Below are 21,543 nucleotides of genomic sequence, written 5' to 3'. Positions count from 1 at the left end.
CCAGGGTATTTCAGAGACTGCCAGGGTATTGCAGAGACTACCAGGGCATTTCAGAGACTGCCAGGGCATTGCAGAGACTGACAGGGCATTGTAGAGACTGCCAGGGTATTGCAGAGACTACCAGGGCATTTCAGAGACTGCCAGGGTATTGCAGAGATAACCAGGGCATTTCAGAGACTGCCACGGTATTGCTGTGACTGCCAGGTCATTGCAGAGACTGCCAAGGCATTGCAGAGACTGTCAGGGCATCCCCACCGCTGCCAGTCATTGTAGAGACTGCCAGGGCATTGCAGAGACTGCCAGGGCATTGCTGCCACTGGGAGAAATGCTCCAGCACTCTGTGCCAGCTGGAGAGATGGAAAGACAGGTAAGAATAGGATGAGGATCTGTTTATCAAAGCAGCCAAACTTCCAGGAAATTCCTTCAGAATTTCCCGTCACCTCGCCTTGCTGTTCACCTCCCAGAAATAGTTCAGAACCTGAGGAGCCATTTTGCACCATAATGAATGTTGGGGTTTCGGGAATGTTGGTTGGCACGCCAGCTTTCCCCACCAAATCCAGCAGGATGGGATCAGTGCTCTGCTGATCCCAGCCTGAGCTGCACCTCGGGATGCCCGGAGCGAGCTGCCAGCGCTTGGCATTTGGGATGACACACTGGGTCCATGTCCTTCAGCAGCTCTTAAAGGCTGCGCTGTGCCTGGAGGAGCTGGGCAGCAGGCACAGCGCCCCGGGGACCCTGTTCCACAGCCAGACTAAATCCCATCCGAAACCTGCTGAGAATTAAGCTGATTTCCTCTGTCCTTCCTGCACTTCTAGAACTCCTCTCTTATTATTCCCTCCCTTGAGTTGTGCTTTCTCTCAACAAACCCAACTGCTTCAGCCTTTTTCCACAGATCATCTTTTCTCAGCTCTTTATTAGTTCTGGTTTCTGGGAATCTTGATTTCCACTCAAATCCTCTATGTTCTTGAGATTATGATGAATTTTTAGTGTTTATTATTGATACATTTGTGACTTCTAGTTTGTTGCTCTTAAAAAAATAATTATAGCCTTTAAAGTCCTTTTTATAAATCATTTGGGATAATGTGGAATAAGCAAAGCTGGAAGCAGATCACTATACAGTACAACATAGGCTGATCTATGAGGGGGAAAAAGTGTAGTCATTGATTTATAAACTCATTTGTTTGCCACTACTTACTGATTGCTCTTATTTTCTTTTAAACTCATTTGTTTGCCCTTACTTATCGATTGCTCTTATTTTCTTTTAAACTCATTTGTTTGCCCCTACTTACTGATTACTCTTATTTTCTAACATCATCATGCACAATGGTGTCAATGATCTTAAACCAAGCTGTACCCACTGGTAATTTTTCCATATTAAGACAGCTCTTCTCATAAATGAATTTTAAAAATGCATTGTTATCTAAGTAATAGTTAAGAAATTTCCTCCAGACTCTCTCCAAGATGGGATTTAGGCTGACTGAGCTATGGATCTTCGCCCTCCTTTTTTTCCTGGCTCTTCCCCTGTTGATGCCAAATGCTCACTCTGTTCTGTTCCAGTGCCACCTTTGAAGACAATTCAAAGGTCAAACATTTCACCATTAGAAAAACTGAATTTTGAATAGTTCTGGACAGAATGTCCTGAGCCTAAAGCACCTCTGGTCCCTACTAATTTGGTCTTTTTCTATTCTGACCCACATTTATGCTAAAAGGCAGTTTTATTTTAACTAAACAATCAAGATTAGTCTTTTCTCAGGAAAGAATTCTCATCACTGATTATCTGAACTCTCTCCATTATCTGTTATTTCCCATTTTTAGCTTTTAGATAATAGAAGAGCAATGAGAGGAACTGAGTTTTTCATCACTTACACTTTCCAGCCTGTGAAGAAATTCACAGCAAGCTCAGAAATGCAAAGGCTCGGTGTCAAGATCCCCTTGATGCCAAGAAGGTCGGAACTTTGTCTAAAATGTTTCCAGATTAAAAAAAAAAAAATCCATTTATATTCTGTTACTGATCTGTCATCTTAGACGTTCTTGTTAATTTATAGGCTGGAGCTTAAACAAGGAGGGGAGAAGCTTAAAAGAAAACGTAGTTACCAGCTGAGCTTTGCTGATCAGATTTAGCAGCTTGAAAGCCAATTAATTTTCTGTCCAAACCTCCGGCAGTCAAACTGGAAAGAAGATAGGGATGGGATGGGTGCCAGGTGGGCTTCACCAGGAGCTCACGCCTCAGGGAGAGCAGGAAGGAGAGAGATCTGGAAGATTCAGCTCAGAAGAGAAATGTTCTTTTGTTTCTCCCAATAAACCCTGAAATCCATAAGAAAGGCGATCAGCAGCATGGTTTGCAGGGTGGATGAGTTGTAGTCAAATAGGAAAGTGATAAATTTTTATTTTTTAATGGTTTAGAAGGAAAATGGTGTGTAATAAGTGTGTCCATATATTAAGATACTGAAGAGCTCTGTATTTCTGACCAGCACAATAATTATGGAAAGTTCCCTTTAAACAGGGAGAGATGAATGTATGATTGATTTCCATTTTCATTTTCAATTCCCATTTCCAATGTAGGTAGTATTTCCATTAGTGAAATACTATTTAACTTTGCAAGAGGAGAAGCTGACTTATTTTCAATGGATGTTTTAATCTTTCTGAAGTTACCATTTCAAGCCTAAACTCTAAAAAATAGATATTTAATTTATTTTACTTGGTTTATTTAAATATATATCCTCACCTATATTTGTGCAGCAAAACCAGAAGCTTTGTTGCTATTAGTAATTTAAAAAATTTAATCATTATAATCACACTGTTCATAAGCTCACCTAGGTTACTGTGGCCGTACTCACTGACTTTACACCTCAAATTCTAAATTCCTCTTATTATCCCAGAGATCCCACTTTATTAAAGGTTATTAATTGGAATGACAACCAATTCTATAAGAAATCAATCTAAAAAAACAAGAGTCATCATTCTGAACATATATTTTGGATTGAACTGCACTAAGCAGACCGTCATTGTTTTAAAAAGTGGAGTTTTACTCATTTTTGTTGGGTTTTATGAAGTTTTTAAATAGAGCAAACTGCTGCAACAGGAACACTTGATTTCCCTGTGGGAAAAACCCTATCAAATTATTGTATCCCAAAATCTAAGCTCTGATGCTTAATAACAGTTAGATACACTGGCAACATAAAGTAAGTGGAGATAATCCAAATCCAGATGCTCTAAAAGGGCTGCACCATTTCCCCAAGCACAAACAGCTAAAATGCAGTAACAGGCAGATGCTCCCCAGTAATTAGATTTGTGTCACTTTTCTTTATAAATAAATATCTGTGGGTGAATGTCTGGGTTGAGGCCCTTGGCAGACATCATTGTGAAACTCCGGGTTGTGTCATCACTACAGATGAGCGAGGATTTTAGAAACACTCAGCACGATATTTTAGAAAATGTCACTTCCTAAATCTCTTCTTCTCCCACATTTCTCTGTATAAACAGAGAAGCGTGAGAGTATCAGGGGAAAAAATAGGAGAGTGCTAAATATGATGGCAGAGCAGTGGTGAGACTTTGGAAAGCCTTTAGATGCTAAAGATGCAGATAGGCACCTTATGGGATTTTCCAAAATTCCTAAGCGTGTAAGGCGCTTACACCATGCTTAGGCACTCTGAAAATCCCGCTAAGGACATATCTGCATCTTTAGGGATCTAAATCTCACCCTGCATGTCCAGTTCCTCTCGTTCTTGGCTTTAAATCGTGTCACTGTGACACGTAGCACATTTGGCTTCGAGCTCAGGAAAGGGGGAAAGGAGGCTGGATTAGGTTTGAGAGGATTTAAAGATGAAACCATTGCACACTACTGGGGTAGAGATGGAAATGTCTCTTGTTCCAGCATTTCTCTTTATTATAAGCCCCACACTTTGTACAAGTGATCCTTTGTACATTCCATGCTTCATCTTTTTTTTAATTTTTTTTTAACAGAATAAAACAACAAGAAAGAAAAAGGGCTCAGTGTTCTCAGAAAAACTGAGTGTCAGCAATCAACGCTCATGTGGCCAAATAACAAAATAACATTGTAATTCTAGATCATATTAATATTATCTATTTACTAATTGGCATCAACAGCAAAGCTTTGAGTATGTTTTATATCAACATAGCCTTGAAATGTAACACATATTACCAGTATTATAATGCATTTGAAATGAAGACTTTATACTTTCTCAAAGTTCTTTATAGAACTCACTTATTTCTAAGCTTTTCTTTTCAGCCTGTTTACATTCTGAGGCAAAATGGAAATAACATTGCAAGTATATTCTACTAAGATTTTAGCACAAAAACATTTTTTTTAAGTAGAAAGGGAAAAAAGAAACATAACCAGAAATTGGTTAACATGAAATAATCTGAGGTGATTTTTACATTTAAATAATAAATTTCTATATTTCATATAAATGGTTTTTTTGCTATGTTTAATGGGTCTTAAGCCCTTGAGTCACAGAATCTAAAATAGATATTCAGAATTGTTTTTATCAACTACTACTGCACTATGTACTTAAACACTAAGTAACTGCTTAACTCGTTGGAAATTTCCTGAACCAACAGAAATATTTATACAAGAAACAGACATCACCACACTCATCACAGTTTGTTTTCATACACAAACACAACTTCGGCTCTGCATTTCTGTAACAAACTCCATTTAGCTTTGCAGACTATTGGCAATGACAGCGAATCTCTGTTTCAGCTTCTCTCTTTTCTGCTTTAAGTGATTTTCTATGGCCCTGGCTTCTTTTAAGATCTCATCAAGTTCCTGGACATAAGAAGAATCCAATGCTATTCTTGCACTAAAGTGAAGAAATCTGTAGTTAAAATCAATGCTAATGCCATTAAGTTTCTCACTACTTTTATGTTTTTCTTAAAAATGGGTTGTCTATCAATACCCAGTTTCTGACCAAATTAATCCTCTCTTGTAATAAAAACTCTGCTGTAATAAAACCATTTTTCTTCCAAGGTCTGTTTGTCAGTTTTCAGTGTTCATTTCCCTAAACTGCAGCCACCCATCCATCTTATCTAGAGCGTTTTAAAATTGCTGTGCAAATAGCATAAAGTTAACTTGCCTTATAGTGTCAGCATATTTTGATAACAAGTTATTCATTTCTTTGCTGATCTCTGTTAAGAGAGAAAAAGATAATTTTATTTAAATATTTGGATTAATCTCAACATGAAATTACCTCATTCTGTGCTTCCAGTATATTTACTACATCACCATTTAAAACTTTTTCCAGTGATTCAATCTTGAGAAGGGACTGTGAATCCTCAGGAGGAGCCAAATCTGTTTTGTCAGACAGCTGAGAATTTTCTGAAGCTTCACTCTAACAACAGAGCACATTAGGAAAAATACAGTTCTAGGATTTAAAACAAGCTTTGCACAGAGTTTGGCTGAGAGAAAGAAGAGGTTTAAAAAGACCTTGAGGGTGTTTTTGGAGAAAATGTGAGTGGGTTCACAGTTTTGTGAGTGTCTTGAGGAGTGGGTGGAAGTACCAGATTGAGACCTCTGTATATACACATTTATTTATATATACGCACATATTTATATCTATATACACACATATTTATATATGTGATATTTATATATATGATACACTATATAGTAATATCTGTAGTATATATATCTCAGTAAAAGCTGGTGCACTTCAGGAGCTCACTCTCAAGAAGTTCTACATAAGTATGTCCCAGTGCTTACCCAGTTTTATTTGGCTTAAAATCCTTGGAGAAACCACAGTTTTACCCACACAAAAAAAGTAATTTTTGTTCCCCTAAACCTCCCAAAAGTGCCGTGGATCTCTGTTCCTTCAATGCAGAGGACATGGGATGGGGGGGGGGGGGGGGGTGTTGTCCTCCCTCACACAGCACCGCTCACCTCCACATTTTTGCTTTTATTTATATTTTTATCTCCTTTTTGCGATTTGCTCGCCATGGCTGGCACACGAGAAGCACGAGGTGTTTGCTGAGTCGTCACACTGGGGGAGATGTTTAAATAAAAACCTGTAAAACGTGCCGCTGGTTGCTCTGCAAGGGCGCTCCTCTCACGGGAGAGGCGGCGCCTCAGGGGGCTGGGGGATGGCGGGGCCGCCTAAACTCGATACCCGAGGGGATCGATCCCTTTCTGATCCCTAAACTCGATATGCGAGGGGATTTCTCCCTTTCTGATCCCTAAATTCGATACCCGAGGGGATCGATCCCTTTGTGATCCCTAAATTCGATACCCGAAGGGATCGATCCCTTTGTGATCCCTAAATTCGATACGCGAGGGGATCGATCCCTTTGTGATCCCTAAATTCGATACGCGAGGGGATCGATCCCTTTGTGATCCCTAAATTCGATACCCGAGGGGATCGATCCTTTTGTGATCCCTAAATTCGATACCCGAGGGGTTTGGTCCCTTTGTGATCCCTAAATTCAATACCCGAGGGGATTGATCCCTTCCTGATTCCTTAATTTGATACCCGAGGGGATCGATCCCTTTGTGATCCCTGAATTCGATATGCGAGGGGATTTCTCCCTTTGGGATCCCTAAATTCGATATGCAAGGGGATTTCTCCCTTTGTGATCCCTAAATTCGATACCCGAGGGAATTGATCCCTTTCTGATCCCCTCACAGCCTGAGGGCTCCGAGGCGCCCAGGACACCCCGGCCCTGCAGCTTCCCCTCAGGCGGGCGGGCAATGGCCGTGAGGGACGTGAGGGGATGAGGGGCTGCGACTGTGGGGACAGCGGAAAGGGACAAGGGACGAGAAACAAGGGATGGGACACAAAGGACACAAGGGACACAAGGGACAGGACACAAGGGACATAAGGGCCACAAGGGACGGGACACAAGGGACACAAAGGACACAAGGGACACAAGGGACAGGACACAAGGGACATAAGGGCCACAAGGGATGGGACACAAGGGACACAAAGGACACAAGGGACACAAGGAACAGGACACAAGGGACACAAGGGACACAAGGGACACAAGGGACAGGACACAAGGGACACAAGGAACACAAGGGACAGGACACAAGGGACACAAGGGACAGGACACAAGGGATACAAGGGCCACAAGGGATGGGACACAAGGGACATAAGGGACACAATGGATGGGCCACAAGGGATGGCACTCAAGGGATGGGACACAAAGGACACGACACAAGGGACACAAGGGATGGGACACGAAGGACACAAGGGACAGGACACAAGGGATACAAGGGCCACAAGGGATAGGACACAAGGGACATAAGGGACACAATGGATGGGCCACAAGGGATGGGACACAAGGGATGGGACACAAGGGACAGGACACAGGGGACAGTGGCTCCCCTCAGGGCTGGCAGCACCCCCGGTGCCACCCTCCCTTGGTGACAGTGCCAGCCGCAGCCTGAGGTGCCCCCTCAGGGCCTGGGGAGCAGCTCCGGCCCGGGCTGTTCTGAAGTTTCAAACAGTTCCTCAAAAGCTTTCCCCCTTCCAAGAGAAATCCGTGGGATGATTTTCTTGGAATGTGCAATGGATGTGCCTCAAAAAACCAGCCAGAGAGGAGTGCAATCTGAGCGGGCGATTGAATAACAAGGCTAAAATGAGTAACAGCACAAAAATTAATAACAGCATGGAAATTATTAACAGCACTAAAATGAGCAAAAACACTAAAACGCATAAAAACACTAAAATGAGTAACACTAAATTGTGTAACACTAAATTGAGTAACACCGCCACAACACTCGGCTGCAAAGACTGTATCTTCTCTCTCTTTCATGGAGAATAAAACTGTATATTTCCTGAGGCTGTTTTTCACTGCTCTAGGTGAATCATGTCCTTGTTCATTACAGTGAAATAAATTATTGCAAGATCAGAATTTATGATAATATTAATTTGTATTATGTAATTGTGCTGACAAGCAATCAATTATTAGTTAACTACTAACTCCTAACTTCATCAAGGCCTACTCATTTATTATTATTATTTTAATTAACTCTAGTAAGGCTTATTTCTAACTAAAATCTTAGCTCCTCTAAAATCTCCAAATTCCTTAAAGTTTACCTTTCAATATAATGATAGAATATAAAATAGGTTCAGCTCGAAAGCTGTGTCGGAGTCAGATTTGGGTCTGTAGCCCTGATTCCCAGAGCTCTCAATAAAACACCTGCAGATAATCATATCCTGTGATTCTGTGTGTTCCTGAACGCTGACACCCTAACCTCTGAGCAGCGACAGAAAGAGCAAATCCAGGCACGGAGATGTAACAAACTGGGGTGACTTTGTGATGCTCGTATCCCCATTCGTCTGTTTAGCCCAGAAACAAATCCTGCACCTTCAGGGCTGGTTCTGAGAGCCAAGGGGGGAAGAAGAAGCAGGCAGTTTGTTGTTAGAAACTGCACTCACTCCCCCACGTTCCTGCTCCTGGACTGTGCTGTCTGCGGACAGACGAGGGTGAGACAGAGCTCTCCTTTGCTTTTGGTTAGTTCTTAGTTAGCTGAGGCAGAAAAGTTCTGCAGAGTGTGGTTTTTCTTATTCCTTAGAACTATTTAAACCTGCTCTGGACTGAAAACCCAGAAGAGCACTGGTAGCTCTCACCTATAGCCCATCAGGCTGAGTCTGGGCTGTGGCATTTCCAGCACTGATAAGAGACCAAGTAACCAAGCTACAGCCCACAAAGGGGACTTTTCTCAGCTTGTTGTCTCTTCAGAGCAGCAAAAAGTCTTATTGTTTAATATTGTTCATTTTTCCTGCTAGTGAATGCTTTGCCTGTAAGTTAAATAAACACTTTTCTCCAAAGAAATCTTTCCCCCAAACCAATTAAGAAAGGCCACTTAAATTTGCTTTCTAGAGAAAACCCCTTTAGAGGTTTTCTCCCAAATTTGCCCTAAACCAAGACATTGGGAAACAACTCATTCCCAAGCTCGCTGCCCTGGTTTTTAGGGCCTGTCCCATCCCTGCAGTTCCAACCTTTCTCCCCAAAGGCAGAGTGGGATGTGGGATGCTGGATGTGGGATACTGGATGTGGGATGTGGGGTGCGGGGTGCGGGATGAGGGATGTGGGATGTGGGATGAGGGATGTGGGATGTGGGATGAGGGATGCAGGGTGCGGGATGAGGGATGCTGGATGAGGGATGAGGGATGAGGGATGCAGGGTGCGGGATGCATGGTGCAGGATGTGGGATGTGGGAATGCAGGATGAGGGATGCTGGATGAGGGATGAGGGATGTGGGTGGGATGAGGGATGAGGGATGAGGGATGCTGGATGAGGGATGCATGGTGCGGGATGTGGGATGCTGGATGAGGGATGTGGGTGAGCGATGTGGGATGAGCGATGCGGGATGAGGGATGCGGGGTGCGGGGTGCGGGATGCGGGGCGTTATCCCACCCCAGGAGCCGAACCCGTCCCATGCAGCCGCTCCTGCTCTCAGGGCTGGCACGGGAGGTTCCTCCGCCCATGCCAGCACCCCTGGGCGCTGCTGCCACCAGCAGCGGAGGAGCGGCAGCGCGGTGATTCCGTGCCATTCCCACAGGGAGCCGGCAGGGAAAGCACGGGTGGCACGGGTGGCACATGCCCCGGTGCTGCGGGAGCGGCAGGGCGAGCCGGGGGCAGCAGCAGCGTGACACCGAGCGCCACAAAGCCACCCTCGTAACCCCACATTTGCATAGGGCGCTGGCTCCTGCAGCGAGGAGGGGAAATGCTGCGCGACAAATGCGGACGTAGGCGCAGAGCTTGGGAAAACGTCGCGATTTCGGCTATAAAGCCCCTCCCGGCAGCGCTGCGGCAGCGCCGGCTTCCCTCCGGCCGGGGCATCCCCGGCGGCGGCGGGCACTGACCCGGGGTGGCCTCGGCACGGCTCCGATCCTCCGCAGCGGCGCCTGCCCCGGCTCCCATCGCCCGGCTGCAGCTCCGGAAGAGCCAGAGAGGAGTCCTGGGAGCCAGAGAGGAGTCCTGGGAGCCAGAGAGGAGTCCTGGAAGCCAGAAAGGAGTCCTGGAAGCCAGAGAGGAGTCCTGAGTAGCCACAGAGGAGTCCTGGGAGCCAGGGAGGAGTCCTGAGTAGCCAGAGAGGAGTCCTGGGAGCCAGAGAGGAGTCCTGAGTAGCCACAGAGGAGTCCTGGGAGCCAGAGAGGAGTCCTGGGAGCCAGAGAGGAGTCCTGGAAGCCAGAGAGGAGTCCTGGGAGCCAGAGAGGAGTCCTGGGAGCCACAGAGGAGTCCCGAGAGCCAGAGAGGAGTCCTGAGTAGCCAGAAAGGAGTCCTGAGTAGCCAGAAAGGAGTCCTGGAAGCCAGAGAGGAGTCCTGAGTAGCCAGAAAGGAGTCCTGAGTAGCCAGAGAGGAGTCCTGAGTAGCCAGAGAGGAGTCCTGAGTAGCCAGAGAGGAGTCCTGGGAGCCACAGAGGAGTCCTGAGTAGCCAGAGAGGAGTCCTGGGAGCCAGAGAGGAGTCCTGAGTAGCCAGAGAGGAGTCCTGGGAGCCAGAGAGGAGTCCTGAGTAGCCAGAAAGGAGTCCTGAGTAGCCAGAAAGGAGTCCTGAGTAGCCACAGAGGAGTCCTGAGTAGCCAGAAAGGAGTCCTGGAAGCCAGAGAGGAGTCCTGGAAGCCACAGAGGAGTCCTGAGTAGCCAGAGAGGAGTCCTGCGTAGCCAGAGAGGAGTCCTGAGTAGCCAGAAAGGAGTCCTGGGAGCCAGAGAGGAGTCCTGAGTAGCCAGAAAGGACCCCCGAAGATCTGCAAAGGAGTCCATAAGGAGCCAGGAAGGACCACCGAAAGCCACTTCTTCTCCTGCCCGTGCACCCTGCGCTCCTCCCCACTCCCATCGCCCGTCTGCAGCTCCCGAGGAGCCAGAAAGGATTCCCGAGGAGCCAGAGGGACCACCGAGAGCCAGAAAGGACCACCGAGAGCCAGAAAGGAGTCCCGAGGAGCCAGAGGGACCACCGAGAGCCAGAAAGGACCACCGAGAGCCAGAAAGGACCACCAAGAGCCAGAAAGGAGTCCCGAGGAGCCAGAGGGACCACCGAGGAGCCAGAGGGACCACCGAGAGCCAGAAAGGAGTCCCAAGGAGCCAGAGGGACCACCGAGAGCCAGAAAGGACCACCGAGATCCAAAAAGGAGTCCCGAGGAGCCAGAGGGACCACCGAGAGCCAGAAAGGACCACCAAGAGCCAGAAAGGACCACCGAGAGCCAGAAAGGACCACCGAGAGCCAGAAAGGATTCCCGAGGAGCCAGAGGGACCACCGAGAGCCAGAAAGGACCACCGAGATCCAAAAAGGAGTCCCGAGGAGCCAGAGGGACCACCGAGAGCCAGAAAGGACCACCAAGAGCCAGAAAGGACCACCGAGAGACAGAAAGGACCACCGAGAGCCAGAAAGGATTCCCGAGGAGCCAGAGGGACCACCGAGAGCCAGAAAGGACCACCGAGATCCAAAAAGGAGTCCCGAGAGCCGTCTCTGCTCCCGCCCTGCCTTCCTGCGGCTTCTCTGGGTGAGTCATTCCAAACTCAGTCAGGAACTCCTCCAAGCTTCTGCCGCCATTCCTTTCAAACGGCAAAAGGTCTAAAAATGGTCCTCGGTAAAAGGTTTGAATAACCATCTTTTACTCAAGGTTGGGCTTGATGATCCTGGAAGTCTTTTCCAACTTACTTGAGTCTATGATGAGGGAAGAAGCACATTTTGTGTGTCATTTTGTGTTACCCATTAAACCAAGGGACACTTTTTCCTTTAGTCGTCTGTCAAAAGTTCTGCCTCTGCTTGCCCCCGGGTTTTAGAATAACCGAGGACTGTGAGGTTAATGTGCTAAGAATGAGAAATGCACGGTTGGGTGTTGTGGTATCTGGTTTCCACGGTGTGCATGTGCGTATTTGCAAACAAAGATGCTGCTGGGAGCCTGCTGTCTCTTCTGCACAGCTACAACTAGATAAAAAACATGAAATGCCAAGAGAAAAAAATCACTCTAAAATACAGTCCTCAAAGAGCTTTGCTAGAGGGACAAAGAAAACCACGGCAATTCCCATCTCTGGGTGTGTGCGTTTACTGATGTTTATATTGCTCACTTTTTGTATAAAAGGTCATTTTCAACTGGTGGAACAGCTTTGGACTGAGCTGGGTATTTTCATTGCACAATCAAATCCCCGTGCAAGAGCCACCTCTCCCCATTGTTCACCTGGCTTTAAGACATTTATTATCTTGTGTGCAAAGGATGCCTTTTCTAGGGACAGAGTGGGTTCTAACTTTTGGGTATTTTGGAAGCTCATGCTTTTCTAGGGGGAACCTGGTAAGATCAGTTTGTGCAGACTTAGTTTTTATCCCTTTATGGGGTAAGAAGCATCCAGCTTAACTCTGATTCCTCTCCCTGTGCTGTGAGCAGGGTGAAGATGAGTGCTGAAGAGATTCTGGTGTGTGCAGTAGAACTTGGAAAAAATTTCTGCCTCTATTTTGACGGTAATTAGTGCACTTAGTAACCTTATCTGCTTGAATAGTGATTTAACACAATTCCTTTGTCAGTCTGATTTCACCTAACTTCCCTTTAAGCTTCAGTTTGTGTGTTGTTAGCCAGGTAGCTGAGTCAGGGGAACACTTGTTGCTTACACAAAAAACTCTGGGAAAGGACACTCAGAAGCATTGGAATACTGGGGCTGGACTTGGAGTGAGTGAGGAATTTCCAATATTGTGGAAAAAAGTCAGTTAGAAAACAGTTTATTCTTTAAAAGCAATTTGTAATGAGTTCTTGTCCTTTTGCTGACTTAAAGGCATGGATAAAACCAAAAATTTGCATGCAATTATTCCTCAATTTTAGGCTTAGAGTGACCTTTTCACCCTTAAAAAGTGTTTTGCATACCTCTGCTTTGGTGGTGACTCCAGTTCCCAAATGACTGTGTTTTCCTTTGTTTTGCTCAGAGATAAATCCTGTGTGTAGTGACAGCAGCTCAGCCTGGGTGGCACTGGGCTCTGGGAACATGTAGGTGGCTGCCTGGGCACAAAGTGACTTCTTTTGTGGGGGCAGAGTTTAACGTTGTTTTTCTTCCCTTTTTTTTTCACTGCTCACTTGGAACCAAGACGACGATGGTAAGCTGAGAACTCATTTTTTATGATTTTGTTATTCATTTCACACTGAGGCTGGCTGCAAAAAAAAAAAAAAAAAAAAAAAATAGCTACAGCTCACTGCTACTTGTAATGCTGATGTTGCTTTAAATCCTCTTAAGACACAGGGTGGTGGCTTCCCTGACAGCACCTTTCAATGCACTAATTGTTGGGCAAAGAGAACTGACTCTTCTGAATTCTCATTAACAAACACAGCAGCTTTTCTTGCTTATATAAATAAATTTCAGATTCTGGGAAATCTGCTTCAAGCAAAGGTGTGAAAGATGATGTGGTTGATGTCATTCTAAAAATTCCTTTTACATGACATCCGTAATGCCAGGATTAAGCTGGCAGCAAACTGGCAAAGCCCTGAGGAGACAGCAGCTGAAAGAAGCAGAATTTTGCTTTATTCTCCCTGCAGAGCTGGAATGTGATGCTCTGTGCAAGGAAAGGACTCTGCACCGGGTGCTGAGGAACGTGAACAGCCAACTGCTCGTGGTGCGCCCCGACCTGAACGTGGCTGCCTTTGAGGATGTGACAGACCAGGAGATGCAATCTGGTAATTTCCAAAGAGAAACCACCACTGCTGCTTCATCCTGGAGGTGGCTTTGTGCTTTGCAATCATCCGCTCAATGATGGCATTGAGAAGAATGATTTAAAACTTCATTTGCAAGAGGAAAACTTAGCTGAGAGTGAAATTGTGTGTGTTGGGCATTGGTGAGGGGTGAGATTTCTGAGTCACACCAAAGCCTGCAGGATGTCACATGCAGAAAAAGGGCTAAGATTTTTGCTTGGCTTGATCACAAAATTCTTAATCCCCCCTTTTTCTCATGCTGGGTTACAAAAAAATAATTTTAAAATTCAAACAATGTATTGGCACCGAAAGATCTTACTTTCTTCTAATAATATTAGCTATAAACTTACAGTTTTGGCTTTGACTTTTTGGGGTGCTTCAGCAATTTATTTATTTCTTTCTGGATCACCTATCTGCAGCCATGCTCTGATTTGCAGATAGCCACTTCCACACGCCAGTCTGAGTTCCTGCATGCACACAGAAGGGACTGACCCCTCCCCACACTGCCTGGTGACCTCAGCTGCTTTGCTGCACCCTGGTTGCATAAAACAAAAAACATAAAAGTTCAAATCCTGGGAAAAATACCCTGGTGAGACAGCCAGGCTTGCCAGGGGAGTGGTAAACCATCACTGAATTCAGTTGCTGCAGCTCCCTTGGAGCAGGTTATCAATAATAATCCATTTATTTCCAGGCAAAGGGATGCATTTCAGCATTCACTGCTACAAAACCACCACACCCTTGGCAGGGCTGCCCGTGGCCTTCAGTGTCCAAGTGGAAGACAAAAGTTATTACATGTGTTGTGAGAGGGAGTGTGGAGAAATGATCGTGAGGTTCAAGGTAAGGATCTGCTTCCCTCTCCTCATCAGTACAAATCCAACAGGCAGAACTGAAAACTCAGAGCTGGAATAAAACTGGTCAGGGCTTGTGCTGGGACTAACCTGCTCCCCTTTTTCCTTCCTCAGGAAGGAGAAGTTCCCAAAGAAATTCCTGGTGAAAGCAACATCATTTTTTTCAAAAAGACATTTACATCTTGCTCCTCCAAAGCATTTAAGTTTGAATACTCAATGGAAAAAGGAATGTTCCTGGCCTTTGAGGAAGAAGGCTGCCTGAGAAAATTAATCCTAAAGAAACTGTCAAAAGATGAAGTGGATGAAACCATGAAGATGAGTTTATGTTAAGTTCAGTCAGAATGAAAATCACAACCTATGATGGAACAATTCAACAGTTTTAAAATACAGCTTGGTTTTTTTTATAGAAAAAACTTTAGTCTGTCTTTATCCAAAACAAGTCAGTTTTATGTTTTAACTACTGCCAGTACTTATATAAAAAAAAATAAATGCAAGTTCTTGGCAGAAGGCCAAGCATGTTTTCCAGTCAGACAGAAGAGAATGACACACTGAAGAAACAAGAATGTGCATGTCAATACTGTCCTGTAGATTTTAATCCCTAAAATCTTTAATGCCTGTTGACCCAAAAGCTTTTGAATTAGGTCTGGATTTTTACATTGACAAACCTCTCAGATAATGAGTTTCCCACCCAGGCAGCTTGAAGAGCACATCCAGCTGCATCCTGTGTGAGGAAACCTCAGACACTTTCCAGGAGAGACCCTCAGCTTGCCCAGAGGGACTCACCCATGACCCACCAGCTCCATGTCCTCCTCCTGGACAAAATAACACACACCACAAAAATGTTGGCAACTAAACCACACCACAGCTCCATTCTGACCACAACACCAACAAAAATTGGCCAGCTACCTGCTTTTGCTAATAAAATTTCCAATCCACATTAAAAACAAACAAACAAAAAAAATTCAGGAAGTCTTGTAGAAGCCAAACAGTGACTTGGTCATTCTGTTCGTTGCGGAATCACTGATGGTAACACGAATTCTCTTCCTCATAGTGTCACAGAAGTACCATGAGAATGTGCAAAGAGCTTTCCACTCCCTAGCAATGTGAAAGTCAGACAGGATGAAGCTGAAAGTTAAAAACCACAATCTCAGTTCCCCCCTAAAAAATCCCTAACAGAACATTCCCTCAGCCTCCTCTTCGCTGTCTTTGCAGTCACACAGGGCAACACAGACCAGAGTTTTCAGAAAGTAAACCTCAAAAAAGTGTTGCAGATGAATAGAAAAACCTTGAAAGCTGAATGTTCCTAAAGTCAATATGCAAAAGTATTTTATTCTACACCAATCCTTGTTGTATTTTCTAAGAGACATTAATTATCCTTGTATTAAGTCAAGTCTAAGTCACTGCTAAGTATTAATTCATACAAATATTTTGTTTTATGAAGTAAAGAAAAGCAGATCTAGCTACAGAGAAAGCATTTTAGGCAACCCAAAAGCAGTAAAAATAGTTCAGAAGCACACACAGAATTTCTGGAAATTCTTTATTGCATGGATTAAGAAAAAAAGTATTCCCTTTTCTACATCAATTCCCAGGGTCCAAAGAGTTACAGGGTCTGCCTCACACACTGATGTCAGAAGAAGCAGTTCACTTTTCCACAAGCCAAGCTTGTTTTACAGAACAGGAAATCACCCCAGTTAGAAAAACACTCATTAAAGCTGGTATTACAAGGAGAGTTCCCTTTAGCTATGCAAGCCTGATGCAATTCATTCACCCCAATTTACAGTGCAGCTCGAATCCACTCACTCCCACTGGACATTCTCCAGTTAAATCTGTATTTAAACCTGTTTTTTCTCTGTATATTCTAAACTAGCTCTGAGCCCCCTGCAGGCTCACTGGGACCCCTGGCTGGCTCTTTGTGGTGCAGGACGTTGCTCAGAAGCTGATGAAGCAGAGGCAGCAGAGGACAATGGTGTGTGCCAGGGCTGGGGCTCCTCAGAGGCTCCAGAGCATGGCCACAGCCTTGCAGATGCCCACGTCGTGGTAGTTGAAGTGGCAGAGGCCAGCGAAGGTCAGGGCAGAGAGGATGTACAGCCCCGTGTTGGCCACTTTAATGGGGACATCTCCGTGCACATAATCAGTAATGACCTGGCCCAGACCCCTGAACAAGAGAGAAAAGCTCAAATCAGCAAAGTTCACTCACTGAAATCCATCCTCTTTACGTCCCCGTTCTGCCACTCGCTTCTTCCCCCCTGCTGCCAGCAGCCTTTCCTGAAGAATGCTCAGTTCCCACCCAGAAAGAGGAAGAACCTATTTCAAAAACAAAACAAAACATTCCGCAGATCCCACTGAAAAGACACAGATTGGCTCAGAGTTTTCTTGAGAAAAAAAGTGCTGACCACGGCTCTCCAAACAGAATCCTTGGAATCTGCCTTCTTATCTGAATTCCAAGGACTGGAAAAGAGGAAAACCAAGGAAATATCTGGGACGAGCCATTGTCACAAAGGCACAGAAGACTCCTGGCTATGCATTCAGATTAGAAGAGTGGCAACCAAAGAAATTGGAACATTTTCAGTTTTTTCCACATCTGAAGTGAACTCCTGTCCAGATTTGAACTATCCAGCAACAGGAGACACAGGATGCTTGTTTTGGGAAAAAGCTCCCAGAGCAAGGGAAGTGCAAGAATCCCTGGCACAGATTCCTAAGGGCAAAACTGAGATTTAAGAAAACCTGGCACCCCCAAAGTACCATGAAAATCTGCTTTATCCTTGTAACAAGGAAGTCCCAAAACAGAATCACCTCAGGAAGGTGGATGCTGCCAGCCTGGCCAGCCATGTAGATCCACTCCTAATTAGCTCTGTCCCTGATCTAATTAAGGATCACAGCAGAACTACACTGAGGAAACATCCAGCCAGGAATAAAGGAAATAATCATCCAGGTATCCTTAGTGGAATATTTGCTGTGAGCTCTTTATTATGCAGAACCTCATCACCACTGAGATGTACAAACCAGTGCATGGAGCTTTAGAGGCAGAATATTTTTGTATTATCCTTATACAGCTCTGTCCTCTTTCTGTTCCCTCTGTTCACACAACTCTGGTTCTTCCATGGGCTAAAAACATTCAGGTTTTGACACCTCCAGGGGCAAGCAAGTGCTCTTAAGGTTAAGATACTACAGAGATTTTATGGATTCTTTTTCTGACTGAGAGAACAGCGTGAGAAAGGAAGAACAAAGTACGACCGCTCCAAGGTCACGACTGCCACTGAATGGGGCGAGCAAAGACTTTTTCCAGGTGATTTACACTAGGCCAGGATGAAGTTTGGAGGCACCAAACCTTCTCTGCTGTGAGTGGAGCCCTGCTGTGCTTACCAGTGGCCGTGCAGGGTGAGGGCTGCAGCCAGGGAATAGTCCACGGCGGGTCCGGGGTACAGGTAGGCTGCGGGGAGCAGCCCCAGCAGCAGCACGCTGACCGCTCGCTCCCCTGTCCAGTGCAAAGACGCAGCCTTGGAAGTGCCTGCAAGGAGAAACATCCTCAGGGAAAAGCCCCTCTGCCAAGGGATGAAGGGATGGCTTTGAAATCTGGAGAGTCTGCAAGACAAAACCCTGCATGAGCAATACCCGGAAACACAACGGGAGCATCAGCCCAGGGAAACCATCAAGAAGTGACTCTGTGAAATTATCAATGCAACACCCCCAAAGTGCTCAACTAACACACAGATATCAATCCACCTAAACCAAACTGCAAGTGTTTTCCTTTGTTTTAGCACGGAGAAAAGAAATTCAGAAAGTGACAAGATAAGGAAAGCAAAGGATCTGAAGTTTGGACTTGGGCAAAGTGCAAACTGAAGTGCTATTAACCCTGCTGCTGAAGGTGAGGGCACACACACTCCTCACAGCCTGAGGCATCACAACTGCACCATTATTTATCACAAATAACATCTCTGCACAGTTACTGACCTATCTAACAAAGCTCAGCATTTCACAACTTTTCCCTTAAATCAACAGGCATTTAGGATTATCCATTGCTGGTAACACCCATAACTGTACATCACCCAACAAGACACCAAGAAAACCACTGCACCATGCGCAAATCTCTTCTGTTCTCTGTTACAGCTGACGCTTAAAATCTCCTAGAATGGCCAAAAAAATTATAGACTCAGTCTGATTTGGGATGGGAAAGACCTTAAAGCTCATCTTGTTTTTAGATCCCTGTATGGCCTTCAGGAATCACCTCCATCACCTCTGTTCCTTATCCCTGCACCGCTGTTGGTCCCTTGGAGGACAGAGCCAAAATCTGGTCCTTTACAACCTACTGTGGACAGAATCACCGAGAGTACAGAGCCAAAATCTGGTCCTTTACAGCCCACTGTGGACAGAATCACGGTCCTTTACAGCCCACTGTGGACAGAATCACCGAGAGTACAGAGCCAAAATCTGGTCCTTTACAGCCCACTGTGGACAGAATCACCGAGAGTACAGAGCCAAAATCTGGTCCTTTACAGCCCACTGTGGACAGAATCACGGCGCGTTCAGAAGCTGGAACAGACCTTAAGCATCACCTCATCCCAACGCCTGCCACGGGCAGGATGCCCGGCGCTGGACCCGGGTGCTCAGCAGCTCCTGGTCCCGGGAAAGCAAGATCGCACACAGAAACACAGACGGACAGACGGACAGACAGACACACACGGGCCGTACCGTGTCCCTGGCGGGGCAGGCCGTGGCTGTCGCGGGCCGGAGCGCAGCGGGCGGCGGCGGCACCGAGCGCGGCGGGGCGGCGGAGCAGGGCCGAGCCCAGGAGAGCTGCGGGGACAGCGGGGGAGCGGCGTGAGAACCCCGCACCCGCCGGGACCCCGGAGCCACCGGGATCCCGCAACATCCAGAACCCCGCACCCTCCGGAACCCCGGAGCCACCGGGATCCCGCAACCTCCGGGGTCCCGGAGCCACCGGGAACCCCGCAACATCCACAACCCCGCACCCTCCGGAACCCCGCAGACACCGGGATCCTGCAACCTCCGGGGTCCTGGATCCACCGGGAACCCCGCAACATCCACAACCCCGCACCCTCTGGAACCCCGCAACCTCCGGGATCCCGCAACATCCAGAACCCCGCACTCTCTGGAACCCCGGAGACACCGGGAACCCCGCAACATCCAGAACCCCGCACCCTCCGGAACCCCGGAGACACCGAGATCCTGCAACCTCCGGGGTCCCGGAGCCACCGGGAACCCCGCAACACCCAGAACCCCGCACCCTCTGGAACCCCGCAACCTCCGGGATCCCGCAACATCCAGAACCCCGCACCCTCCGGAACCCCGCAGACACCGGGATCCTGCAACCTCCGGGGTCCTGGATCCACCGGGAACACCGCAACATCCACAACCCCGCACCCTCTGGAACCCCGCAACCTCCGGGATCCCGCAACATCCAGAACCCCGCACCCTTTGGAACCCCGCAACCTCCGGGATCCTGCAACCTCCGGGGTCCCGGAACCACCGGGATCCCGCAACATCCAGAACCCCGCACCCTCCGGAACCCCGCAGACACCGGGATCCTGCAACCTCCGGGGTCCTGGATCCACCGGGAACCCCGCAACATCCACAACCCCGCACCCTCCGGAACCCCGGAGACACCGGGATCCCGCAACCTCCAGAACCCCGCACCATCCTGGGTCCCGCATCCCCAGAACCCCGCACCCTCCAGAACCCCGCAGCATCCTGGGTCCCGAATTCTCCGAGGGTCCCGCACCATCCTGGGTCCCGCACCCTCCGGAACCCCGCATCCCCAGAACCCCGCACCCTCCGGAACCCCGCAGCATCCTGGGTCCCGAACCCTCGAGGATCCCGCAGCATCCTGGGTCCCGCACCCTCCGGAACCCCGCACCCTCCGAGCATCCCGCACCCCCCGGTCCCGCACCCTCCGAGCATCCCGCACCCCCCGGTCCCGCACCCCCCGGTCCCGGCCCCGCCTGACGGACCCAGGCCGGCCCCGCGGGGCCGCAGCAGCGCCAGCGCCATGTCCGCTCCAAGGGCACCGCGCCCGGACACGGAAACGCCGAGCGCCGCCCGAGCCGCGCCGCCGAGCCGCGCCGCCGCTTCCGCCTCCGGGGCGGCCGCGATCCGCCCGGGACAGCCGGGAGCAGCCGGGAACAGCCCGGGACAGCGCCGGGACAACAGGGAACAGCCCGGGACAGCGCCGGGACAACAGGGAACAGCCGGGAACAGCCCCGGGATCTGCCCGGGACAACAGGGAACAGCCGGGAACAGCCCCGGGACAGCGCCGGGACAGCAGGGAACAGCCGGGAACAGCCCGGGACAACAGGGAACAGCCGGGAACAGCCCCGGGACAGCGCCGGGACAGCAGGGAACAGCCGGGAACAGCCCGGGACAACAGGGAACAGCCGGGAACAGCCCCGGGACAACAGGGAACAGCCGGAAACAGCCCCGGGACAACAGGGAACAGCCGGGAACAGCCCCGGGACAGCGCCGGGACAGCAGGGAACAGCCGGGAACAGCCCGGGACAGCGCCGGGAACAGCCGGGAACAGACCCGGGACAGCCGGGAACAGCCGGGAACAGACCCGGGATCCGCCCGGGACAACAGGGAACAGCCCGGGACAGCGCCGGGACAGCCGGGAACAGCCCGGGACAGCCGGGAACAGCCCGGGACAGCGCCGGGACAACAGGGAACAGCCGGGAACAGCCCCGGGACAGCCGGGAACAGCCCGGAACAGCCCGGGACAGCCCGGGACAGCCGGGAACAGCCCCGGGACAGCCGGGAACAGCCGGGAACAGCCCCGGGATCCGCCCGGGACAACAGGGAACAGCCCGGGACAAGGGGAACAGCCCGGGACAGGCCGGGAACAGCCCGGGACAACGGGGAACAGCCTGGGACAGTGCCGAGACAGCGCCGGGAACAGCCCGGGACAGCGGAGGATGGGGACAGCGGAGGATGGGGTTTCGGGACGGAATCCTCCCCTGGCACAGCTGCCCCGAGGAGCTGTTGTGGCTGTTCCATCCCTGGAAGCGCCCAAGCCTCGGGAAAGGTGTGGTGCTGACGGAACTGGAGTATCT

At 48.3% G+C, this 21,543-nt stretch overlaps 4 protein-coding genes and 1 long non-coding RNA gene across 10 annotated transcripts in view; 2 read left to right on the top strand and 3 right to left on the bottom strand.

Moving 5' to 3' along the window:
• HSPB2 (heat shock protein family B (small) member 2) overlaps nt 1–21,543 on the bottom strand; it is a 486,398-nt gene that overhangs the window by 396,134 nt on the left and 68,721 nt on the right. The window lies entirely within an intron of this gene.
• Nucleotides 1,814–4,351, top strand: LOC146765473 (uncharacterized). The gene is made up of 2 exons (XR_014949995.1): nt 1,814–1,946; nt 3,964–4,351. It is a non-coding gene; the product is annotated as an uncharacterized LOC146765473 (long non-coding RNA).
• On the bottom strand, nt 4,532–5,956 carry TEX12 (testis expressed 12). The gene is made up of 4 exons (XM_085560424.1): nt 5,900–5,956; nt 5,246–5,351; nt 5,097–5,148; nt 4,532–4,838 (listed from the first exon to the last, which is right to left on the bottom strand). Exons 1-4 carry the CDS (start codon nt 5,954–5,956, stop codon nt 4,679–4,681), a joined length of 375 nt encoding a protein of 124 aa, XP_085416550.1. The 3' UTR covers nt 4,532–4,678.
• IL18 (interleukin 18) lies at nt 9,663–15,418 on the top strand. Of its 6 annotated transcripts, XM_085560257.1 has the most exons (7): nt 9,713–9,939; nt 10,307–11,061; nt 11,381–11,462; nt 12,345–12,418; nt 13,479–13,616; nt 14,323–14,468; nt 14,594–15,415. In XM_085560257.1, exons 4-7 carry the CDS (start codon nt 12,352–12,354, stop codon nt 14,807–14,809), a joined length of 567 nt encoding a protein of 188 aa, XP_085416383.1. In that variant the 5' UTR covers nt 9,713–9,939; nt 10,307–11,061; nt 11,381–11,462; nt 12,345–12,351; the 3' UTR covers nt 14,810–15,415. The 6 variants fall into 6 exon arrangements, with proteins under 6 accessions (XP_085416381.1, XP_085416382.1, XP_085416383.1 ...); XM_085560255.1 differs by having other exon boundaries at nt 9,663–11,121; nt 14,594–15,418; XM_085560256.1 differs by having other exon boundaries at nt 9,666–11,061.
• Nucleotides 16,003–20,503, bottom strand: SDHD (succinate dehydrogenase complex subunit D). Its single transcript, XM_077788068.2, has 4 exons — nt 20,449–20,503; nt 19,169–19,273; nt 17,843–17,987; nt 16,003–16,634 (listed from the first exon to the last, which is right to left on the bottom strand). Exons 1-4 carry the CDS (start codon nt 20,486–20,488, stop codon nt 16,469–16,471), a joined length of 456 nt encoding a protein of 151 aa, XP_077644194.1. The 5' UTR covers nt 20,489–20,503; the 3' UTR covers nt 16,003–16,468.

This window comes from Lonchura striata, chromosome 24 (assembly GCF_050655825.1).
Source record: "Lonchura striata isolate lonStrDom1 chromosome 24, ASM5065582v1, whole genome shotgun sequence".
NCBI classification, from domain to species: domain Eukaryota; kingdom Metazoa; phylum Chordata; class Aves; order Passeriformes; family Estrildidae; genus Lonchura; species Lonchura striata.
This window is presented reverse-complemented; position numbering and strand designations above follow the sequence as displayed.

Coding starts and splice junctions, on each gene's coding strand:
- TEX12 (XM_085560424.1), bottom strand. CDS start 5,956: ATGGCGAGCAAATCGCAAAAAGGAGATAAAAATATAAATAAAAGCAAA. Junction 5,352..5,899: donor ATAAAAGCAAAAATGTGGAG/GTGAGCGGTGCT, acceptor CTCTGTTGTTAG/AGTGAAGCTTCAGAAAATTC. Junction 5,149..5,245: donor ACTGGAAAAAGTTTTAAATG/GTGATGTAGTAA, acceptor CTCTCTTAACAG/AGATCAGCAAAGAAATGAAT.
- IL18 (XM_085560253.1), top strand. CDS start 11,780: ATGAGAAATGCACGGTTGGGTGTTGTGGTATCTGGTTTCCACGGTGTG. Junction 11,998..12,344: donor ACGGCAATTCCCATCTCTGG/GTGTGTGCGTTT, acceptor TGCTGTGAGCAG/GGTGAAGATGAGTGCTGAAG. Junction 14,469..14,593: donor AAATGATCGTGAGGTTCAAG/GTAAGGATCTGC, acceptor TTCCTTCCTCAG/GAAGGAGAAGTTCCCAAAGA.
- SDHD (XM_077788068.2), bottom strand. CDS start 20,488: ATGGCGCTGGCGCTGCTGCGGCCCCGCGGGGCCGGCCTGG. Junction 19,274..20,448: donor GCCCCGCGGGGCCGGCCTGG/GTCCGTCAGGCG, acceptor CTGTCCCCGCAG/CTCTCCTGGGCTCGGCCCTG. Junction 17,988..19,168: donor CCTGCCCCGCCAGGGACACG/GTACGGCCCGTG, acceptor TTCTCCTTGCAG/GCACTTCCAAGGCTGCGTCT.